We start from the raw sequence: 17,907 nt of genomic DNA on the forward strand, positions 1-17,907 counted from the left end.
ATGCATGACATTCATCCAATCACAGCGCTGCTTCGTAGATAAAGGAGAGAAGAGTTAAAGAGCATCGTAATTTTTTGTGTGAATAGCTGTTGAACACAACGTGATATCAACACTTACACTCGCACGCACGCATACACACACACGTCTGTCTGTCTACATGTATAGTGTTTAATTTGTCTGTCCACACACACACACACATCTGTGCTTGATATTGCTAACCATGACAATCTACTGACATATATAAAACTTTATTTACCATTATTGAACGATATAAATAAAAACATTTTATTTAAATGCAGTTTATATAAATAAAATAAAAGGTTTTATCGGAACGTAGTCTAGGACTACAGATTTATATAAACGTGCGTTGTTTCTCTAGCTGATATCGAAATTTTAAGTTCGTGTGATCACACAAGCCTTGCCCTTGCTCATTAACACAAAGACAATGCTTTTTCAGACTCCATCCTTTGTCATTTACCAACACAACACGCACTTACGCGGGAACTGTACAAGAAACACTTGTCTTCATCCTCGTTGAAAGGCTGGTGGAACATGCAAGCACGTGCTGAATGGTTTCAAGAGATGCCGTCAATACCCAAGCGTGCTGACGTCTCAACGCCAACTGAGCAAACACCAGTACCCGAGCTCGTCGCATGAACGGGTGGATTGCACACTTTCATGTCAACACTGCGCGTGGCCGTGCGCGCTCATCATTCCACTTGTCGCTTTATCGTCGCAATCAATCACGAAGACACACAACGGACAGGCCGACCAGGTAGATCGTGTGAACTTCCGTTAGCTCTCTGGACGAAGTTACGGTCCCTGCTGTCTGACGTTCTCGTTGCCTGTACACACCTCGGATACGACTAACAGTAATAGTAGGAGATTTGTACAGCACGCTGTTGAGGTGAGTTGTTTACAAACACTAAAGTATTTTAAAGAGATGTGTTTTAAGCTCCTTGAAAGAGGGAACCTGGCAAAGAGGAAAGGTGAGACTATCCCAAAGACATAGACCATGTTGCCAGGATAGGGGAAGGCGTGATGGCCAGCGAGGAGGAATAAGGAATAAATGGAGGGCAGTAACGACGTAATCTTCATTTTTCCTCTTTTTTTTCCATTTGTGACAAGTACGTCGTGGCACGGAGGCTACCTTCCTCCTCCGACAAAGGATTTCGATCTGTGTGTCGTCGAAAGCTTGCATGTTTAAACATATTCTGTTGCCACAGAGACCGACAAGTGCCAAGTGACAAATCAGCCATCTTCCCTGGAATTACAGAGACCAGTGTTAGGTGGTCACAGACAATGACTGATCATAGCATGGTGTTTTTTATGGCAGAAATCCAGTATTGCTGTCAGATTTGCAAGCTCAGCGAGGGAGAGGTGGTAAAAGTGCTTCAGAGAAGCTGAATAATCTTCCAGATAACCAGGCTGGGCTGTCGCAATGGCGGAGAAGAGGAAAAGGAAATACTGAACAGGTAAGGTATGTTTACAGGTAAGTAAGCAGAACTGGACATCTTAATGGCAGAATTGTATATACGCCTGGTTTAATCATAGGTAGTTTTAAGACACGAGAGAACAGAAATGGATCCTTTAACATAAAGTTCGAACTTAAATGTGGTTTGCATACATACATTTACAAAAATGCACGAGCACACAGATTGAGGGTAGGCATCAAAAGCACCACTACACACAAATTTACATGCAGGAGAGAGTATAAGCCCTGAAAGAAAGAATTAAAGAAGGGGGCAAGAAAACGTGAATGGAATGCAAAGACTGTAAACTCAATTAGACTGTTTAAAGTCTGGGTGCGGCTATGTGCTGACTCACAATAAACATCTCAATCAATCTGTCCAGGACAAACGTACACGGGTATCGACAAGTGTCTTTTATCACAGCCCAGATGTGCAGCTGGTTTCTTTCCATCGCTTTCATCGTGATGGTCGAGCAACAGCTGACCACAATGGCAGCTGAAATGAGCAGATACCAACATTGCTGCGAGGAGCTGCAGACTCTAAAAATAAGTAAGGGACAGTGGCTACGAGGGCTATTTGTCTAGAAAACATCACTAAAGATTTTTTTTAATAGTTCAAGACCAAATCGTGAAACAAACACAGCAGAGACACAGGATGAGTACTTATATAAAGATAATAGTCTTAGATTGGATGATAGTTTTTTGTTTTTTTTTTTTTCTTTTTGAAGACTAGAAATTGAATACCAAAAACATTCGATTGTGGAAGCGTTCATTTACAGTTCCCACACCCTATAAATTTTAGTACACCTCAACTCAGAAATATCCCTTCCTTTTTACGAGCACTGCTATATGTGGAAAAAAAAGATACAAAAGTTTAGTTAAGCATCCTAACCTGGGGCTGAATAACAATAGCCTGTTGTGTTGGCTTCTGTGAGTGCAGTCTTGGGGTCAGAGGTGACAGACTGCCTGCAAGAAGAGTGCGAGTCAGCTGTAGAAGACCTGAGGTCGTCGTCTGCGTCCAATGGGTCATGTCCGCTCTCAGCTGCCACCATATGCAGGCACTTCTCTGATCTGCAAGAGAGAAACTGGTGGACAGATGACGACTCCATCACTGACAGTCACGCCATGGCTGCCCAGATACAGCAAGTAATAGATGCTGCCACCTGGCACGATTGTGTCATAGTATATGACATCAGCAACAGTGAGTAGGTTTTACATGTCAACCTATAATGAAAAAAGCGCAGATACAATGTTGGCTAACTGTTTTATACATTCTTTTGTTGTCTGTTATCCAGTTTTTTCCAATTATCTCATTAAATGTGGTACAAGTGAAAATAACTCTTGCCTTCGCATTTTCAAAAATGTCCTATACGGCAGATGTCAGCAAAGTATTTATGAAATAACACTATATATTACATGTGACATATAATTTACATAAACTGAAAAAAGATATTTGTATTGTGTTTATTTAATAGCATGATAATTTATGATTATTTTCGCATGTGTCTGTCTCTCGTGTGACAAAAATACTTTCTTTTGTCCATATGTTTGCAGTGGAAACAGTGAACAGACTAATAGATTTCTTGTCCGAGAGGAACCTGCATTTCGCCACTTATGACCTCACAGACCTGAGCGGAAGTTTCTGATTTCTTTCTCATGATAACAGACATTTTTGGTCGTCTGCAAATAAAGAACATCGTTCTTCTTGCAAACATCACGGCTGTGGAAAAGCTTTTTATACAGGTCAGAAAAATACTCTTTATATTTCATTAGTGTGAATGGTTTTGTTTCTTTTTCGAGGTTTTGCGTTAATTGTGAATGCATGAACTTGCAGCTGTTCCATTTCCATGTATTTCACCCCGGTGGGTCGGGATGCTTTGCAGGCTGCAGCCTACGACAGTCAGTTGGGAAGAACGTCAGGACTGGAGATGTTGACACAATGGATAGTAGTGACTCCGAGGTCCACACCCTTCCTTGATCGTCTGCAAGAGGCTGCCCACGGTTTCGACAACGTTGTTGTAATATCAGAGACTGCAGTTAAATTAACCTCCACTACTGACACGTTACAAGATAATGTACGTGTCTACATGTGAATGCACTGGTGGTCATGAATCTGTACACGTTCGTGGTTAAACTCTTAGACTTCAAGCTCTCATTGTTCAAGGATAATATATGCATTAGACTGTGATTTAATTAGTACTTTAATTTTTCTTTTAAAAAAGCTACTTTACAACTAATTATATAATTCTGTCCAACCATGGTTTATATGAGTACTTTATTTTATTTTTTTATTTATTTTTTTTTTTGCACCAGCTCTCTCTTTTATATATCTCGGCAAACAAACTCTTGACATCCTCAGTCTTAGTCACATCTTCGTTAACTATTTCCCCTGTTCCTCCGACACTTCTGTTCCTTTTCCCGTTCGCAACAAATTTTAAAAAACTATATATATTGATTATATCAAGTTGCAGCCAATGCAGTGTACTATGTACAACATTGAGTCCTTGATGTACAAGATCATTAACAGCACCCGGCGCAGACGGCTTCAGCCACTCACCGAACTCAGGGCGCGCGATGACGTCCTCGCCAACACTCCTTTTCCTCAACGTGAAGTTCTTCTTCAACCAACGAACACTGAAAGTCGGCACGAAAAGGGTACGATATAAAGCAGTTTGATATCTCAAACATCAGATCATTACTAGAACAAAATAACCATAGTTTTTACTTTGCTTTGCAGATGCCTCCCTTCGTCAGCAGTCCAAGTGCGGACGCCGACGAAAGCGAATTTTCCGGACTTTGCATTGATCTCCTTCGAGAGCTGGCGTCGTCCCTCAATTTTACGTAAGTCAAATCTCACCTGGGGGGGTAAAAAATAATAAAGTGGGAGGGTAGAGAGAAACAAAGGTGTGTGTATGTGTGTGTGTGTGTGTCCCTTCACAAGCAAGAACACAAAAAATGCAAGCAATGATTGATAAATGTCTCAATTTGAGAACGGGTTCTCTTCAACTGAAGGTTCTAGAGTTTGTCCTGGGCTCCATACATGATTGAAAAAAGTTTTTTTTTCTCCATCATCTACCATTGCAGATACGAACTGAAGTTGCCAGTATTGCATGAGGGATGGGGAATTGAAGATGACAACAGAACGTGGAATGGTCTGGTTGGACTTCTCCACAAAAGGGTATTACTCGTCATAGATACAGACGAATTCTTAGAATAAGAACCTTTTCAAACAATATGCAGTGCTGGCAGGACAATATCAGACAGTTTTTCAATATCTAGAATCAGTAACCTTTAAACACTCTTCCGCTAGGGTTTTCTTCTGCTCAGTGAGCCATGAGAGAAAGCTTTCCAACGGGTCATGGTATGAAAATCATTGGAATTTTACGGATAAGAAATACATGCCTTTTGATTAGTCTTTTACTCACCCATCCCCAAGACTTATGTGTACTGATGACCATGGTGGCATGTAGGAAGTGGATCTGGTGGTGGCACCTCTCTCTTTCACACCTGATAAGAGCCTGGTCATGGAAACCACCGTGCCGTACTATCATAACAACCTCGCGGCAGTCTTCAAGAAACGCGACCCTCTGCTTGATAAGTGGCGCATTTACATGAGGTGAGGTACACTGTCACGAGACTCTGTCAATAGATTCTAACGTATTAATTTAGGATGTATATGTTTATTTACCTTGAGGCTGTGAAACTGAACAAAGAATGTGGCAAGACAAAAAGTAAAATAACCAGTGTATCGTTTGCCCTCTCCAAATGTGTACTTGCTAGTTTGTGTACTGGTACCACCTAATTTTGAAAGATTTGAAATTTGAAGTTCATGAGGGAAAACTTCATAAAAGACATTTTGTAGTGACTTTTTTTTTTTAAAGAGTTAGCCACGGAAGAGGGGAGGTCACCTAAAGATCTGGGGCCAGTTGCCCAACATACTTCTAATTTTAAATATAGTTACGCCTTATATATTTAAATAATCAGAAACACATTTTTAAAACTTTTTCAAACTAAAATTGTTTCACATAAGAAACTGTTTAACCCAGGTTTTTGTTCCCCTCAGTTTCGTATGCTCTTGTGATAATGTATCTAAATGGCGCAGGAGCGAATTTGAAAAAAAGTTTGTAAGTTTGTTTTTCGTAAAAGCTTTAAGCTTGAGAAACATGTTGTGGAACTAGCCCCTGTTCGAGAGACGATAACTGCTGTGTCGTTTTAAAAAATAGTACATGTTCGTTTCCTCCAGACCTTTTCGTGGCGAGGTTTTCTTGTGCCTAGGGGTGGCGCTAATAGTGGAAACGTTTTTAATGCACATGCTAGCGTGGTACGACCCCACTGTCTATGCCAGCAAGGGAAACAAGCATCAACATAGAATATTTCCAGGTCCTTCGCCTGACGACGGCTTCTGGCACATGTTTGGAGTGCTGTTATCTCAAGGTGAGATTCACACTCAGACTGCCCCACCATCTCCCCTCACTCATTGCTTGTCTCCCCTCATTCCTGTCACTACTTGTCTCCCCTCACTCCTGTCATTACTTGTCTCCCCTCACTCCATACAATAATAATTTATTATTATTGTTTATTACATGCATCTTTTTGTTGAAAGGCTCTTAAAATCTTTTATTCGCTTATTTATCTGTTTGTATTTAAGTTTATGTCATGCAAAACAGTAATTTCTTTAAACACCTTTCTAAAACCCTTTTCAAACGACCAGTCTCACGTCAACAGGAATGCTTGAATTTCAGTTTGGTTTTTAAGGATCCTGCCACTTTCACAGTGGACCACGTATGTCGAACACAAGCAACACTGAGGAAATAAGCTACGGCAGCACTTACCAATAAAGTGTCTTTTTTTTTCTTTCTTTCTCTCTCTTTCTAGGAGGTTCCACTCTTCCCGAATCATGTTCTGGACGCATTCTGCAGGCGGCTTGGATCTTGTTCTCGATTGTTATCGGCGCCACCTACAGTGGTAACCTCATCGCATTCCTCACAGTTGAGCTTGAGCAGATGCCCTTCCAGACCCTGGGCGAGCTCCTAAACCAGGACGTTTATAAATGGGGGACATTCGGAAATGCTGCAGTTTACACCTTGCTCACTGTGAATAGAGCTTAATTCTTCTTATATTACCCATCCTTCCCCGTAACACTTCTGGTGCGAATTGCACAACATATTTCTAAAAGTTAAAACTGTTCTAAAGAAGCAACTTTCTAAATTTAAGGCCTAAAAGTGTTTAAAATTAAAAATGCGTTGTGCAACTAGCCTTGGTCTTTACTGGTGAAGTAAAATTACATCAAACGCTCCTACTTTAACTCATTCAGTGTTGAAGCATCATATCATTGTCTTGATAGATCTGAACTTGGTCTGCTGCCTGGGGTTACCATGAGTTCAGATAATGTACATTGTAAACAATATTGTCTTAGTTCTTCACTTTCTTTATCTTTTTGTAAAATACACCTTCGTTATTGTTCCTTGACTTACAACTTTTCATCAGCTTGGAGGAAGATTACAAACCTGCATAGCAACTTATGTGCGACACGTAAACTGTTTTCAGGAGAGCAAAAACCCAGTGTACAGAGCTCTCGGTGAGCACCTTCTTGTCTTCGCTCGTTCTGACCCTGGGGTCATCAGTCTGAATATAAGCGAGCAGCAACGCAAGGTGAGAGGGGGTAACTTTGCCTTGCTGGTGGAATCCTCCATGGCAGAGGCTTGGACAAGGGACAACTGCGATTTATCTTCAGTGGTTGACACGGATGTCTCCTTTCCCTACGGCGTGTATTTACCGAAAGGCTCAGACTACACAGAGCTGCTTAATGACTTGTAAGTCTGTGTTCGTGTGTGTGTGTGTGTGTGACGAACGAGTTTGCATTGTTTTCTGTACCTGTGAGTGCGTGCAGGCGTTCGTATGTTATTTTACGTAGTAAAAAAGTGTATTCTCCGACTTTTATGTACGAAAGCAAAGCATGGATGCTCATGCAACCCATAGTAGATCAATGGTGACTCGTATTATGTGTGTGCTAGACAACATGAAAGATTCATAAATTGTCTGTTTCCAAATGCGAACGTTTGTGTGCATTCTTGCAGGTAAATATGAGTATAAGTTTATGCTTGCGTAACGTTTGATAGTGCAGGTAGACCTTCTCCATGACATAGAAGCGGCGTTGTATAATGCTCGATATATTTCCAGCATATTGAAAATCTGGGAGGCGAACTTGGCCTCCAAATGGATGGAGAACAGCATGGCTGACAGCAACATTTGTGTCAAGGACGTCGTGTCCGACAACCCCCACATCGCGGTGGCGGACGTGCAGTCCGTGTTATACGTCAGCATAGTGGGCATGGTCCTGGCGCTCATTGCCTTAGCAACCGAGTGGCTGGTCTTCAAGAATCCGCGCCTGCGTGAGTGGGTCACGAAGGCGGCCAATGCTTTTGTTGACGGCTTCCAACGACGCCACGTTAGCGACAACGAGGACGCCAGCGTGACCGAGGACGCCGACCTCAAAAGCTCAAGTGACTTTCCCTGGAGGTCAGATGACGCAGTCCGCCCTTGGTCAGCTCCAGTCGCCTCAACAGCTAACCTCCGTAGGAGACTTTGGGGACGAAGAAGCCACTCCCGGGGTAGTGGCATCACGCGAAAATGGTAGACTGCCTGAGGACGAGAGGTGCGACGCCTGGGGTTACGAAAGGTTCTACTACACCGCGGAGAATCTTGGACTGAAACGACAGGGCGCTCGTCAAGGATCCGGTAGAGATGAAGAGTCTGAAGAAGTAGATGTCACACGAGGTCGCGTTATAAAGAGAGGGATGACCACATTTTCACAGACTATTACTACAGCGTAAATTCAGAATGACTCTAAGACTTACAGCGTTCACACACACACACAATCAGTAAGCAATAGCGTTATCTTTTTCGTGAGACGGATGTCAATATTTCGCGTGTAATATGGAACGTTTTTTTCCGCGATGTGTTGCCATTTAGAAACGTTCTCACGCCCATCATAGCGGCCTGTAGATTCAGGTGTTTTGTTTTTTTTGTTTGTTTGTCACTGAGAGAATATAAGTTTCTTTGGCGGGAATGAGCGCGTGGAAGGGTATCTATAAGTAATACTAGGGTTTTTCTAGCAGTATACTCAAGCGCACCTCTTCAGTGAGCATTTTCACTACTTTTTCACATAAGTTTTTTTTTTTTTTTGACTGTTTTAACCACTTGTACATCATTTGACCGGAGGAGAGGAGGGGGTAATAGAAGGTGTCTGAAAAGTAATGGGACTTGTGTTTTTAAAATTAAAATAATGTTTTGTTGTTTGATACCAGTCCTGTTACTTTTCAAACATGCTCCGCATGCATACCTGTGACAAGAAGTCAAAGTTTGGGGAGTTTGTTTGCTTTTTGCTTTGTTTAGGGAACGATCAATTTGAAATGCAACACCTCAGTTTTCTGCTCGTGTGGCTAACAAAAGTAAGGCACTTTAGTATTAACCATAAAATTATCTAGGAATTATGTGTTGCAATATGAAGGCAATGATATCTTAACAATGTTATTTTAATTTAGTTTTCTATCAGAATTTTGATTTTCAGCTCTTAAAGCATTGTCAACATTTATTTCTAACACTAGAAATTATGATTTGGTAAACATTTGGTTACAACAGACTTCATTCCTCATTTAAATTTCATTTTTCCCATAACTATCAAAGTTGCATGTACTATAATTAATGGTTGGAGGAGTTCAGCGGATTATTTTCGGCAGCACCAATTGAATCTTCTTGAATCTGAGATAGAGATTTGTGTCTGAAAGACTAGGGAAGAGAAGAGTAAAAGAAGGATGAGGAGGAGAAAGAGAATGATGTTAACAACGAACTTCAAATATTATTCAGCTTACATAATAACATTGTGCGGTTGTAAGCAATGTTTACACAATGTTGCATTGTTGTATGCAGTGCTTACACAACATTGCATTGTTTTAAGCAATGCTTACCAAACAGCAATGCCAACATGTTTATATCCATAAATTGCATGTGAGTGTACTATGCATCAGCACGCATGCAAGTATATGGGTATATGGTCAGATATATATATATGTAAACTGAAATCCTTACTACATGCTCAGTGTGGTAGGCCTGACAATGAATTAGGACTAGTTAAACATATTAATCTTGCTATAAAACAGAATTTTACAGTTAGCTGATGGAGTTTCTCAAACTTATTGCACTGTATATACAACTTGCTAGACAACCTGTAATACTATGGTGGTTATTTGATATGAGTATTGAAAAATGGGAAAGAGATGGATAGCCCTAACTTTGGAGGGATGAATATTTCCCATAATCTATAATACAACTTTATTGATCCCCGGGGCAATTTAAGATCTAGCATATTGTGGATAACACAATAAAAAAATGTGATTCAGATTCTTCAATATTTTTACATAAGGGACTGTTTTGAGTGCTTGAGTCCGTTATATACCTTAATTGATGGTACTTTATGTTAGTAAGACCTTGTCTGAATCTGACTAGGGTATTTCTCATTCCTATATGATTTAAATTCTGCAAATAGGAAGACTGGGAAAGACTGCTTTTAAAACAACGATAAGGATAAAAGAAGTTGCTACTAGCCTCTCAGTCCATTCTTGCTTGTAACAATCTACCAGTTTTTGTTTAAATTCTGCATTCCATAAGTTGTCTCCCATTCTTAAGTTTTTTTTAAAAAGAGCTTATAGAGAGAGCAAGAGAGAGCTTGTGGAATGCCATATATCACTTATATATGTGCTCGTGACCAACGTTACAGCCCAGATAATTAGAGTGAACAACACTCAACATAATGCAATAACAATGAGTGAGGCACATTAGACAACACAGCATTGTATATTATGTTAAATCCACAGGTTCCACAAGCCGAATGGAACAGAAAAATGTTTATATTATTGCAAGATTAAATCTTTCACACAAAGGTTTCAGTGAAAGATTTAATTTTGTTTAAAATAGATTTAAGAAATACATACAGTAAATTAAACAGCTTACTAAAATGTTTACTTCAACAGTACACAAAATATTCCAAGACTACTCATACTGTTAAAGGCTATATCACAACACAGCAGCATCTACCCTACATCAGTTTCAATCAAACTAAAAAGTGGCTATAATAGCTCTAGAGAGCAGATCTGAGCAACAGCACATACATGCACATGGCTCTCAAATTGCTTTAAATGTCTAATAATAGCAAATTTATAGCTCCTGAATAATATTTACATTTAACTTAGTACATAAAAAATTCTTATCACATTATCTTTTCCCATCCTACACAACTTCTAAAACATGGCACACTTAAAAGTATCATATTGTTAACACAGACTACTACAACAAGTATACTGTGGGAATAACAGCACCTAGCCCTCCATCAAATCTCTTGTTGTTGACATGTGGGCATGGAACAACTAGAACTTGAAGATGATAAAATAATGTGCTGGAACCAAGCAGAAAGTGATTCATATGAATGGATTCAGCAATCTCCTGGAACCGTCAGTCCAGTCAGCTTCTCACTCAGCTCCCAAAGCTTTTTTGCTGCACCAAGATCACTGGCTGCTTCAGTCCATGGTTCCTGCCGACACGAGCCAAAATACCCACCAGAGATCCCCTTAAGTTCTGGTGCCAAAGCACAATAGATGATGGTCTGGCAGCCTTCCTCTGCCGTCTTAATACCCAACAAGATCAAAAGAGGTGTCAGCAAGCGTCTCAGAAGAGGATTCATCACATGTCGACCAAGATTTGTGGCCACCATGCCTGGATGGACACAATATACACTGACACCCGATCCTTCTAAACGTTGGCTAAGCTCCCTAGAGAAAAGAGCGTTTGCCAGCTTACTATTTCTGTATGCTTTCTTCTTGTCATAGCCTTTCTCACTGTTAATGTCATCAAAGTTGATGTGACCGCCTTTGTGAAGGGCAGAGGATACAACAATAATTCGGCTTTGCTCACTTTTCTTCAGGAGATCAAGCAGAAGGTTGGTTAAGAGAAAATGTCCAAAATGATTGATACCCATCTGAGTTTCAAAGCCATCTTCTGTTTTGGAGTAGGGCACTGGTACACACCTGCATTGTTTATTAGAACATCTAGTTGTTTTTCTTCTGCATGTATCCTTTGGGCAAACTCACGCACAGACGTCAGACTGGAAAGATCGAGATATCTAACTGCTAGTTCCCCATTTTTCGTCTGCCTCCAGATGTTTTTTGCGGCATTTTCACCTGACACGGTGTCCCGGCAGGCAAGAATGACGCGAGCTTTACGCCGAGCAAGTTCCAACGCCGTTGCCTCCCCTATACCGCAATTCGCTCCTGTGATAATAATAGTTTTGCCTTCCATTGTTTCTTTGCATTTACAAAGTCGTTTCTTTCTCAGTAAACGCCGAACAATCACCAACAGAACGTATCCACCACCAATCAAACATATTTTCCACCAAGCCATAGAGACAATACTATAAATGACTGTAAAGCTGTTTGTGGATAAGCTTCCAGTAAAAGTACACGTATAAATTGTTACACCAATGAATTGAAATCTGACGAGGAAGGAAGACTCCGTCAAATACAGCCTCTTAAACAACCGGCTCTTCTGCACATTCAGAGACGACACTGCATGTACAATCTAGTATATTATTCTGCTTCTCATCCATGGACGTCGTCACGAACGTCAGGAGAGTGAACCGAGGGGAAACAACTCTAGTCTGTTTACATGAGTCAAAGTTCAAGTTCTGCATTATTGCCAGGGTAGGCAGACGATGATGTTTTCTGTTGGCTTGTGCCTTTCGAGAGGAATCCAACATAGTATGTAACAGATGTTTTATGTAATACTTTCTATAAAAAGTGTTTCCATTTCTCACATGTACTGTATAACTGCTTTTATACAAGTTTTTTTTTCGTCACAGCATTCAATTATTTCGAAAGCTTAATAGAGATAACTCATATAACCAATAAAAATTTAATTCAGTTTTGAATAAAATTATCTTGTCTTACTTTGATGGAGTAACACATTTCTGTTATGAAAAAAGTTTGAGCAATTAGTCAACAAATATACATTTGTTTTCATGTTCGTGCAAAAACATTCATGGTGAGACACCGCAGTATCAGAAATGGTTAAGATCGTTTTCATTATTTAGAAATATTTCGCTATTCACCATTTTCACTTAGTCATTGCGTGATAAAATGAGCACACATATTTTACGTAACTTTTTAATACATGTCTTTGATTTTCAGATAATTTAGTGATGGAGGATGCTATAAGGGGTATTTATTTTCAGATTATTTGAGGTCTATTAATGCAGCTATAATGAAGCGAAACAGCAGCTCAGAAACCTGGGATTTCAAGACTCTGAAAGTGACAAGACCACGAGAGTATGTTGTAAATGTTGAGCTGAACAGACCAGAAAAGCGAAATGCAATGAATTCAGACCTTTGGAGGTTTGTATATTTGATGTTATATGAGCATACTGAAGATGCATAAATAAATATGAAAGTACTGTCACAACTCATCCTACCATCTATTCCATAAAGGGTGGCAACAAAAGCATGGTATATGATCCATATCTTGGAGTGATGCGGGAGAAAATCTGTTTTGCCACAAACGCAGCTAGAGGTGTGAAAAATAGTTGAGAGGCTCCATAGCATGATAGTTATATAATAGTTCATTTGACTTCAAACAAAATTTCACTGGTTCAAGGCCTGCTCAGTTTAATTGGAAAACTCTCCCTACCTGTCCAGCACAAATGAATATATGATATACCAGTGAAGGTAAAAGGTGGCAGAAGCAGGATTAGACTTTACAATTCAGTGCTTTTTATTAACAGTACAAAAATATATACATATGTGGATTGTGTTATTGTATCACTTCTAATGGCATTTTTTTTCCTGTTTATTCCCACTTTGGTCATTAATATGTATTATATCAGTATTTGTTTCCTATCTGATAGACCAAATATTGCCATACTTCTTTTTAATTTAGGTTGCAAGTACCTTAACACCACTAAGTGCAACAAGCAGCAGTCCTCATTCACTTTCATTTTCTTTTTATTAATGCTATTCCCTCTTGCTCCTTTTCCTTCTTTCTTTTCAGTGAAATACGTGCGTGTTTCTTGCAACTGGCCACAGATGCAGACTGCAGAGCAGTAGTTCTGAGTGGTGCTGGCAAAATGTTTACAGCAGGTGCTCAACATTTTTACGTTTTTCATTAGGCTTGGATGTGGTTAATAGTTACAAATATTATCTGCATTGTTCTTTTTCAAAAAAAAACTTATGTCATATAATAATAAAAAGAAGAATAATTAATACCGAGTTCAGTAACTTACCAACCGATGCCTATGCCATATTCTGGGAATAAAATGGCCTGAAAAGATCTCCAATGGCAGCCTGTGGAAAAGAACCAACCAGAATGCCACTAGCCAGGACATCACAAAGCGCAAATGGGGCTGGATAGAACACATCCTGCACAAACCAGCTGAAACCATTGCCAGCCAGGCACTTGACTGGAACCCTCAGGAAAGAGGAGTGCTGGGAGACCAAAACAGACTTGGAAAAGAACAGCAGAGAGCAAAGGGCATTGGAACCACATGGGCCCAACTGAGGGGGGCTGCCCAAAACTGGGTCCACTGGCAAGGTGTTGTTTGCGACAATAACAAGAAACAGTACCTCAACCAAAGCCAGCAGGATTTCTGTGTTTTACAAAGAAGAGAAATTTAAAATTAACTAAAACTAAGCAACAATGAGGAAATTACACAGTGGTGTATATATATATATACACACATAAATATGCCAGTCCCTGTGAATTCTCCCACATATATATATACACATGTATGAGTGTATTTATGCATCATCTTATATTCTTGAAACGCCATCAGTAAAAGCTGAAAGAAATATTCTTCCATCTGTTTTCAGTATTTCTACTTGAACTATATCTGTGATGAATGTTTCCAATTTTCTGTTTTTAAAGGTCTTGACTTGACAGATGCCATACTTCAGGAGACGACCATGTCTGATGCAGATGTAGGCCGTAAAGCCTTTTCACTTAGACGAAATATTGCCTTATTCCAGGAATCTTTCACTGTCATTGAAAAAGTAAGTTTGCTTCTGTGGCTGTTTTTGTGAGTTAATGGCATGCATGTGCAGATATGCTTTACACTCTTATTTACATTAAAACCACTTGATCTTGCTCAAATAGGGGGTCAGATATATGCATGTCCATTGACACTCTTGCAAAAATGTATCTTTTCTATTGGCAGTATGATTACTGGAGATCATGCTATAGTTTGGAAGGTATATTATGGTTTAAAACCAAACTGAATTTAAAAGATTTATTTTGCAAGCATGCAAGCAAAACAATTATTAAAAGATCCTAAAATGCACCATTTGGTTCCAGTGCCCCAAACCAGTTATAGCAGCAGTGCACAGTGCATGTTTAGGAGCTGGCATTGACATGATTTCTGCCTGTGATATCCGTTACTGCTCTAGCGATGCTTGGTTCACAATAAAGGTAAGCTAGTCTTGTTGTGTTGTTAGGTTTTTGTTTTTGAGAATATGCTGATGGAATTACGCAGGAATTGATACATGGAGCATTGCTTTCAAAGAAAATGACGACAACAAAAGCAGATAACCATCATAATTTTGCACGTCAGAATAAGCTATGCCATCCTCGTCACCAGTTGTAATGTTACACAAGTTGGAATAAGTTAAGGTAAAACTCCCTGAATATTTCATTGATATCACTCTATTGGTTACAGTCACAGCCAGCCAAATTATGTCAAAATAACTACTTTTTCAGCATTCAGATTCATTTAAAAGATCCTGCCATATATTACTGTTGACTGCGATTTTATATTTATGATTATTTAAAAATTCTGCTTTCTGCAGGAAGTTGATCTTGGGCTTGCTGCAGATGTTGGAACACTTCAAAGATTCCCTAAAGTGATAGGCAATGATAGTCTTGCCAGAGAACTTGCCCTTACTGCCAGAAATTTCTTTGCTGATGAGGCTAAAGAAATGGGTTTTGTAAGGTATTTAGATATGTTTAATATTTCTGCTTGCTTATGGAGTCATTTTAAGTAAGTTTTTCACTTACGTTTCTTCAAGATGTAATATGAACAGTATGGGCACTGGAGTATTTGAGAACTTGCATTTAAGTTCAGTATTTATCTTTCTTTTTTTCTTCCTTTGGTTTAGAAACATAAATGTGGGTATATGATTACATGTGTTTTGGGTTTTGTTGAGTCAAGAAGGAAGTGGGGACAACCACATACACATTTATGCATCTCTACAAGTGTTCATGTGAATTTTAAATGCAAGGGGTAAATTGTTCACATTCACTCAATCCTGACATGCAGAAATGCCATTTTGAGTAGAACCTTAGCATTTATTTCTCACCAGTAGCTGGACTTTTGTAAGTTACAATTAACTCGCAATTGACTTGTTCAGACTAGGCGGATTTGAATATGATTGTAATTGTCAGTCTACCTTTGTCCTCTCACTGTCAAGTCTTGTATTTTAGTGCTTACTTTATCCACCAACCAAGTTAAATTTTCTAATGACCACACAAGCATCCAACAAAAGATGCAAGTGCTTCAAACTGACTCAACAACTACATCCTCAAAACAATATGTTGCAAGTGCTTACTTGATATGAGAATGAATCAACAGCCACTGTGAAGAAAAGACTTAGTACTAGTACTTAAAAAAGCTTGCAAAATTTAACTATTCTTACTTGGAAGGAAATTGTTTTAAAAGTTTTACAAGTACGTGCAAATCTTCTGTAATATATATCCCTTATGTCGGTTGCAAATCACCTGCATTTTGAAAATCATCTACTCAGAAAGCATTAACGGTACTAAAGAGGGAACTGCGGTATTCAAAAAGCAGAAATACAGTCTCTGCACAAGTTACATACCTAGGAACTTAATTATTGTTTGACATCACAGTTGTTAAAGTACTTTGGAATTTAAGGCAACTTTTTTTCATGTGCATAAATGCCTGCATTAGTAACACTATTTGCATATCTCAAAAAGGCTTGAAGTTTGTTTTCCCTGTCAAATGTTCCTACATGATCTTTAAGCTTAAAAGTACAAATTTGCAGTCAGCAAGAAAGGTAGTGGATAAAGAGGGGGATAACATGCATTAAATAGATGCACAGACTAGGAAAGCTGGTAAACACTGTTACATAATGAAAAGATTATGGAAGAGATGATGTGCTTTTTCAAAATATTGGTTTAAAGACACTTGAGGAGTGATGAAGAAACAAGTCCTTCAGTCTTATCATACTGGGGAAGTTGAGGAAAGTGTTGATGCGTTAAGATTATGTAGCTGTACTTTATTTTCTCTCTGAACAGCCGAATATTTCCAGACAAAGAACAGCTAATTGAAGGTGCACTGGACCTTGCATCTACCATAGCATCCAAGAGTCCTATAGCTGTGCAAGGAACCAAAATCAGCATGGTTTACGCCCGTGACCACTCTGTGGCTGATAGCTTGGAGCACGTGGTAAGGTTCTCAGCACCTGTTAATAACAATAAATTTATCTAAATTTATATCCATCTGTATTTTAAAACCCTATTTTGTGTAAATTAAATATGATCCAATTAATTTTGTTAATTGGCTGAAGCTTTGATTGAAACATATAATAGCTTTTCATGTAGAGTATTCCAATGGTAATGTCTGCAGTTCTTGTGTCTTGCTAATGTTTTGTACATAAATTTGCTTCAGCTGACCTGGAACCAAGCCATGCTACAAAGTGAAGATGTGAAGAATGCAATCATGGCTAATATGCAGAAGCAGAAACCTGTTTTCTCTAAACTGTGATACAATGGTTGTAAAAAGACACAAACTATTTCAGATAATGACTATGCAGGAGTGACCATTGTATATAGTATTCTGTAAACAATCGTCAGTGAAAGATACATTAGAAAAGAATTTGGATAATTTTGTATATATATATATGCATCTGAATCTGTGCTTGTGTGTGTGTGTGTGAGTGCAGCTGAATGTATATAAATAATAGTCTAATCGAATGACATTTATAAAAGATCATTACCTATTCTTGTATAGTCTTTTTAGTTTTTGAAAAATTTTCATTTTATACACCTTAAGTGTACATTAAAAGGGAAACCAAATAAAGTGTCTGAGAAATTATTGGAATTATGTCAAAAGCTTATGCTGTTGATGAAATACACACACACATGCACAGACACATAGAATTCCTATGATATAGCCAGCTTTGTCGGTGGCTCAGTGTAAACCAACCAACCAACCAGACAACCATCATAGAATTATTGAAGGTTATGCTATAATAAGTAATGACAAACATGTCTTAAGTATAAAAGTTTCTAACACATCTCTGGCCAAAAGACAAATTGAGCAGGTATACTGCCAGTTCCCAGTTATAAAATATGAGTAATTATCATATTGAGATAATAAT

At 39.0% G+C, this 17,907-nt stretch overlaps 2 protein-coding genes and 1 pseudogene across 2 annotated transcripts; 2 read left to right on the forward strand and 1 right to left on the reverse strand.

Moving 5' to 3' along the window:
- Positions 1–417: 417 nt before the first annotated feature.
- Positions 418–10,184, forward strand: LOC112570585 (glutamate receptor U1-like). Its single transcript, XM_025249103.1, has 14 exons — positions 418–907; positions 1,337–1,475; positions 1,855–2,021; positions 2,412–2,672; positions 3,026–3,214; positions 3,355–3,546; positions 3,937–4,126; positions 4,209–4,312; positions 4,556–4,649; positions 4,942–5,087; positions 5,715–5,905; positions 6,347–6,564; positions 7,019–7,284; positions 7,652–10,184. Exons 7-14 carry the CDS (start codon positions 4,046–4,048, stop codon positions 8,106–8,108), a joined length of 1,557 nt encoding a protein of 518 aa, XP_025104888.1. The 5' UTR covers positions 418–907; positions 1,337–1,475; positions 1,855–2,021; positions 2,412–2,672; positions 3,026–3,214; positions 3,355–3,546; positions 3,937–4,045; the 3' UTR covers positions 8,109–10,184.
- Positions 10,185–10,308: 124 nt separating this feature from the next.
- LOC112570587 lies at positions 10,309–12,148 on the reverse strand (annotated as a pseudogene).
- A 9-nt stretch (positions 12,149–12,157) lies between these two features.
- Positions 12,158–17,621, forward strand: LOC112570588 (delta(3,5)-Delta(2,4)-dienoyl-CoA isomerase, mitochondrial-like). The gene is made up of 8 exons (XM_025249104.1): positions 12,158–12,279; positions 12,753–12,912; positions 13,565–13,653; positions 14,438–14,562; positions 14,864–14,977; positions 15,355–15,497; positions 16,823–16,973; positions 17,196–17,621. The coding sequence occupies exons 1-8, from the start codon at positions 12,234–12,236 to the stop codon at positions 17,289–17,291; spliced, it is 924 nt and encodes a 307-aa protein (XP_025104889.1). The 5' UTR covers positions 12,158–12,233; the 3' UTR covers positions 17,292–17,621.
- The last annotated feature ends 286 nt before the right edge of the window (positions 17,622–17,907 follow it).

Source organism: Pomacea canaliculata, linkage group LG8 (assembly GCF_003073045.1).
Source record: "Pomacea canaliculata isolate SZHN2017 linkage group LG8, ASM307304v1, whole genome shotgun sequence".
Classification (NCBI taxonomy): Eukaryota; Metazoa; Mollusca; class Gastropoda; order Architaenioglossa; family Ampullariidae; genus Pomacea; species Pomacea canaliculata.

Excerpts from the sequence above, each read along its gene's own strand:
- LOC112570588 (XM_025249104.1), top strand. The coding sequence starts at position 12,234 with ATGATGTTTTCTGTTGGCTTGTGCCTTTCGAGAGGAATCCAACATA. Across the intron at positions 13,654-14,437 it reads TGGCAAAATGTTTACAGCAG|GTCTTGACTTGACAGATGCC; the intron begins GTGCTCAACATT and ends CTGTTTTTAAAG. Across the intron at positions 16,974-17,195 it reads CTGATAGCTTGGAGCACGTG|CTGACCTGGAACCAAGCCAT; the intron begins GTAAGGTTCTCA and ends AATTTGCTTCAG.
- LOC112570585 (XM_025249103.1), top strand. The coding sequence starts at position 4,046 with ATGACGTCCTCGCCAACACTCCTTTTCCTCAACGTGAAGTTCTTCTTC. Across the intron at positions 5,088-5,714 it reads AAGTGGCGCATTTACATGAG|ACCTTTTCGTGGCGAGGTTT; the intron begins GTGAGGTACACT and ends CGTTTCCTCCAG. Across the intron at positions 7,285-7,651 it reads ACAGAGCTGCTTAATGACTT|CATATTGAAAATCTGGGAGG; the intron begins GTAAGTCTGTGT and ends ATATATTTCCAG.